General features: G+C 46.8%; 2 protein-coding genes across 2 annotated transcripts in view; both read left to right on the top strand.

Moving 5' to 3' along the window:
- The first annotated feature begins 457 nt into the window (after nucleotides 1–457).
- Nucleotides 458–3,380, top strand: aipl1 (aryl hydrocarbon receptor interacting protein-like 1). Its single transcript, XM_076049906.1, has 6 exons — nucleotides 458–575; nucleotides 1,544–1,723; nucleotides 2,016–2,204; nucleotides 2,300–2,476; nucleotides 2,585–2,726; nucleotides 2,815–3,380. The coding sequence occupies exons 1-6, from the start codon at nucleotides 471–473 to the stop codon at nucleotides 3,012–3,014; spliced, it is 993 nt and encodes a 330-aa protein (XP_075906021.1). The 5' UTR covers nucleotides 458–470; the 3' UTR covers nucleotides 3,015–3,380.
- Nucleotides 3,381–4,581: 1,201 nt separating this feature from the next.
- Nucleotides 4,582–5,339, top strand: part of trarg1a (trafficking regulator of GLUT4 (SLC2A4) 1a) — a 12,083-nt gene continuing 11,325 nt past the window's right edge. The window contains exon 1 of the mRNA XM_076049887.1: nucleotides 4,582–5,339. This exon is cut by the window's right edge and continues 145 nt beyond it. Within this exon, the coding sequence (XP_075906002.1) occupies nucleotides 5,077–5,339 (263 nt within the window). The 5' untranslated portion in view covers nucleotides 4,582–5,076.

Here is a 5,339-nt window from a genome sequence, read left to right as displayed (position 1 = left end):
CAAGCCTGCTTTGTTTTTGCCTCCCTCGAGACTTTTAGAAGATCCAACAAACGTCCTTTGTTTTGGCGGAGGCTGTAAGCAAAGGGCTAAATGTGCCTTTATTTCTGCGAGCGCTGCGATAGCGGGGGGGAAAAAAATAAAACATGGGCCCTTTAACTCCGTTTTTCCGTCTCCCCTCATTTCTAGAAGCTTCTGTGTCTCCGGCAGTATCCAGAGAAAGTGCTGATGATCATCAGAGAGATGATGAAACATACGGGGAGGGAGAAGCCTTCTAATCTCATTATCCCTACGCCGGCTAATCCGCAGGGAACGACACCCACGACACGCACTTTCATTAATGTGCTCCACACCTATGCCTCCATGTCAGTGTGAGAGGATTCCACCTGATAGAAAGCCCTCAGACAAAACGAATAATAATAATAATAATAATAATAATAATAATAATAATAATAATAATAATATTAATAATAATGTCGGACATGCAGGACACCCTGTTGCTGGGCTCTGAGGGAATCAAGAAAACCATCCTGCACGGAGGACCTGGAGACATTCCGAAATTCATCACCGGGGCGAAGGTACTGTGGGCCTTTAAGTCATTTACGTTCCGCTAACCCCCAGCGCCAATGTGTCTTTACATGATGTTTCCAACCCGCTTTCAGCAGTTTAAATTCAAATCCTCAGATTTATACTTCGCCACGCAGTCCGGCTCACGTTACGTAAACCAGTGTCTCGGTAAACAGCAGCTCCCAATCTAAACTGAGGTGCCAGTTCTGTGTAATGCTCACAAATACACATGACGGCGGAGAAGATGTTTGTTGTTTTGTTTTGTTTTTTTGTCCTTTTTTCTCTTTGCAAAGAGTCTGAGAATCTGAAAAACTGTTTTATTTTGATTGTCCCATATCCTGACGGAGTAAAATGTCATTTCTGCCGTGTTTTATTTGAGCTTAAGCATGCCTCTTCACACAAATCTTGCCTGCACAAATCTTGCGCTGTTATTGAGCGGCTGCGGAGTGCAGTCAGTGATACACGAGGACTGCTGCTCATTATGCACGGCTTAATTAAGATGAGATTTATGGACTCTAATTTTAAGCCACTCTGACTGAGCAGGATGGATGAGGGAGGGAGGCTGAGGCAGCACTGCAATGGCCACTGGCAGCCAGCAGAGGCTGACAGAGGCTGTATATCACTCAGCGGCTCTTTAATGTGGACAATATTTTCACTGCTCCGTTGATAAGTAATCAATCATCTGTGGCAAACTTGGCAAACACAGGCTCCTGTAAATAATAGCATTACACAGCATGTTTGAATATTTTACAAGATGGGAAAAAACTTTAGAAATTAGTTTTATTTTTGGAGCCTGATTCAAAATGTGATATCTTTCTGTAAATGAAATGTGGCTGTAAAAATCAAATTCTTCTTCTTCTTCTTCTTCTTCTTCTTCTTCTTCTTCTTCTTCTGACACGAATGAGTCATTTCAGAATAAAAACACAGACTTGTTGTTTCTTCTACTTCTTCTTCTTCTTTTCCAACTTTTTCCTTCCAGGTGACATTCCACTTCCGCACCCAGCTGTGTGACGATGACCGGACAGTCATAGACGACAGCAAAGTGGTGGGCACGCCCATGGAGATGGTGATTGGCAACATGTTCAAGCTGGACATCTGGGAGACTCTGCTGTCATCCATGAGGGTCGGAGAGGTGGCTGAATTCTGGTGTGACATCACAGTAAGTGTTTGAAAGTGTTGCGAACTGTTTACTGGTTTAGAGTTAGGGTTGGGGTTAGGTTTAGGGTTGTGGTTTGGGTTGGGGTTATGTTTAGGGTTAGGGTTTAGGTTAGATTTGGGGTTGAGGTTAGGGTTGGGTCCAGGTTGGGGTTAGGTTTGGAGTTGGGATTGGGTTCACGTTTGGTTAGGTATTTTACAATAAGACCTCTTTTTATTACAAACCAATCCCACTTTTTTTCATCCAGTTTGAAATTCTAAGTGTCTCTCTGTTTCTTTCTGTCCTTCCTCTGCAGCACACTGGCGTCTACCCACTGGTGTCCAAGAGCATGAGGCGTATAGCTGAGGGAAAAGACCCAGTAGACTGGCACATTCATACGTGTGGCATGGCCAACATGTTTGCTTACCACAGCCTTGGCTATGACGACCTGGATGAGCTGATGAAGGAACCCAAACCGCTCTTCTTCATCCTGGAGCTGCTGAAGGCAGGGAAACCAGGCTGTGGTGTCAACGGCCAACATGAAGTCTTCATTTACGTGACAAACAGCATAACGTGAAGGTGCATGTGTGTGGTTGGCAGGTGGAACAGCCGAGTGAGTACAACAGGGAGACGTGGGCACTGAACGATGAGGAGAGAATGAAGGCCGTCCCGGTGCTGCACGGCCAGGGGAACAAGCTCTACAAGCAAGGGCAGTACGAAAAGGCCACGCAGAAGTACAAGGAGGCCATCATCTGCATCAAGAACGTTCAGACCAAGGTCAGCCGCCGCAGGTCGTCTGAATTGTCTTGGTCTCTTTGAAATAACGTTAAAGGAGACTTCCTCCACCCCCCCCCACCCCCCCCCCCCCCCCCCCCCCCCAATCAGGAGAAAGCATGGGACGTCCCTTGGCTGAAGCTAGAGAAGATGGCCAACACCTTGACACTCAACTACTGCCAGTGTCTCTTGCGCATGGAGGAGTACTACGAGGTCATTGAGCACACCAGTGACATCATCAACCAGCACCCAGGTTTGGACTGAAAGGGTATTTGTTTTTGGTTTGTTGGTGCCCTGACATTGAAGCAAAGCAGCTGAACAGTTTCGATCAAATCCTCCAGGTGTGGTGAAGGCCTTTTACCTGCGAGGGAAGGCCCACGTGGAGGTGTGGAATGAGGCCGAGGCCCGGCAGGACTTCAGCAGGGTGCTGGACCTGGCCCCTGGCATGAAGAAGGCCGTGAAGAAGGAGCTGGCCGTCCTAAATATGCGCATGGAGGAGAAGAACCAGGAGGACAAGGACAAGTACAAAGGCATGTTCTGAGCCAAAAACTGAATTGTCACTGTGGGGTGATGATGACGATGATTGATGATGATGATGGTTTTGACACACTTGTGTAAATTTGATATACTTTACATTCATTTGACTGTGTTTGTTCATTGGGTTTAAAAAATAAAATATCTGCCTGCTTTCTGCCTGGTTTACGTTTAAGAGAAGAAAAAAAAGGGGGAGGGGGGGGACAAAAGCTTTTTAACTCCTGCAGATACACGGTTTCTCCACAAGATAGAGCTCTTGGCACAAACATTATTTTTGCATCGTTTGCGGACACGATCTGGATCCTGCACCAACCTGCTGGTTTTTCCTCAAGTCTTGGGGCGCATAAAATAAATAAATAAAGTAATAACAAAACGACGTGTGGCGCATCTGTTCTCATCTTGGAGAATCTCAGGCACGCGTGTCACTGACTTGGTTAGAATAAAAGAAGAAAAAAGAACCATGACGGGGAAACAGTGTTGCACTTGCGTTTCTGCTGCGAAAAATGAAAAATGAAATCACCGCCGCAGTGACGTCACAGGGCGAGTTCAATTCCATTCAGGGAATCCCCCACTCAGCCTCGATCACCTCACTCTCGTTCATCTCCCTGCGCGCGCGCGCACGTGCACACGCTGCTGCAGTGGGACACCGAGGAGAATCAATGTATGCGGAAAGGGTCTAAAAAAAAAATAAATAAATAAATAAATAAAATAAAAAACCCGCGTCGAACCGTGATCCCCTATCATTGAAAGAATATCAATACAAAGTGCTTCTTTTCGGACCTCAATGTTTAAAAAAAAAAAAAAAATAGGTATATACATAAATAAATAAATCCAAAAACCTAAACAAACTGGAAGTTGATTCCTTCTTATCTGCGGGAGGAGAGCAGACGAGATATCACTGGTTGCTGCAGAGCTGTTGGCTCTCATCCAGAAGTGTTACTGATGCTGAGTGGAAGGAGGGGGGGGGGGGGGGGGTGGCGCAAGAAGGAGGGAAGGAGACAGGACGCTGCCCTGCTCCAGCGCTATAGGTGTGTTAAGTTGACTAAAGACAGCCCTTTCTTAAACGGAAGTAGGCTAATACCAAAATGAAACTGATGTCAGAACGAGATTAAAGATAAGACACTCCGGGATATTCTTTTTTTTTTTTTTTTTTTAACAGAAAAACAATCACAGAAAATTCGACACATAATAAATATGACAAAAAATTTGAACATTGCTGGGTGGCCTTCTGTTCTAAAAACGTCACAGAGAAGAACAGGATTCATGTTAATATTCGTATTGGTTCTGCAAACGTAGATGTGATTTTAAACAACTTTGTGATCAAAGTTTGTTTTTGTTTTACTTTCAGCATATTTCATTATGTAGACTGTACTATAATGAATAATGATATAAATGGGCATTATGTGTTTAATTTGAAACAGGTGACCTTCTATGTCATAAAGGTAGCGAAAAGCCCGGTTAAATTTCGACTTTTATTTTGTTTGCATGTGCTCACCGGAAGTTGACCACTCTCAGGTCAGCAATTGACTGCTCGTCCCAAGTTGAGGAGACCTGCCGCTGCTCCACAGAGAAGAGGAGGAGAGGAAGGAGACGGAGAGTCCCACCTGAGGTTGCAGCTCTGTCGCCTCCACCTTTCTCCACCCTGCCGAGGAGGGAAGCTCGGGGAAGAGTTCCGGATACTTTTCAGCTAAAAAAAAAAAAAACAAACAGCCTCAACAGGGCGCGTCCTGCCGGGATCTCCATCCTCCAGAAGCGCTCCTCCTCGGATGCGTCGGAGAGGAGCGACTCCCACCCTTCACCGCTGCAAGAGGGAAGGAGTGGTGACTGTAGAGAGGGAATGATATCTGCAGAGCCGCAGGAAGCTTCGGCAGTCGAGATTTCTCCAAGTACATATTTCAAATTTCACTTTTAGGCGCGCACCAGGCTTCGGCTGGTGATCATTTAAATAAAGACTAAAATAGGATGCCCGAGTCTCGCGGCTTATGATCGACTTCAAAGCAGACCGCGATTAAACTGCACCCTACGTCTATAATTGTCTTCGGTCCAAATCACATTACTGCGACAGAGAGATGGCCATCAACACGGACGCCGACTTCCTCCGATCCGGCGTGGGTGAGGGCGGCGGAGGCGCCCCACCCCCGGACTTCCAGGAGACGGAGAAACTCCTGGCGCTCTCCTCCGAGGCCGGCGGCAACGGCATGAAGACGTCCACCTCCTTCACGGTGCACATGGACGCGGACAAGGGCCTGGACGCCGACCAGAACGGCCACAGCGTGTCACTGAGGTCGGGCTCGGCCGGGCAGCTGTCCGCCGCCGCGCCGCTCTCGCCGTC

This window comes from Nelusetta ayraudi, unplaced genomic scaffold, assembly GCF_046127955.1.
Source record: "Nelusetta ayraudi isolate G7.1 ecotype Tasmania unplaced genomic scaffold, CSIRO-AGI_Nayr_v1 ptg000120l, whole genome shotgun sequence".
Lineage (NCBI taxonomy): Eukaryota > Metazoa > Chordata > Actinopteri > Tetraodontiformes > Monacanthidae > Nelusetta > Nelusetta ayraudi.
This window is presented reverse-complemented; position numbering and strand designations above follow the sequence as displayed.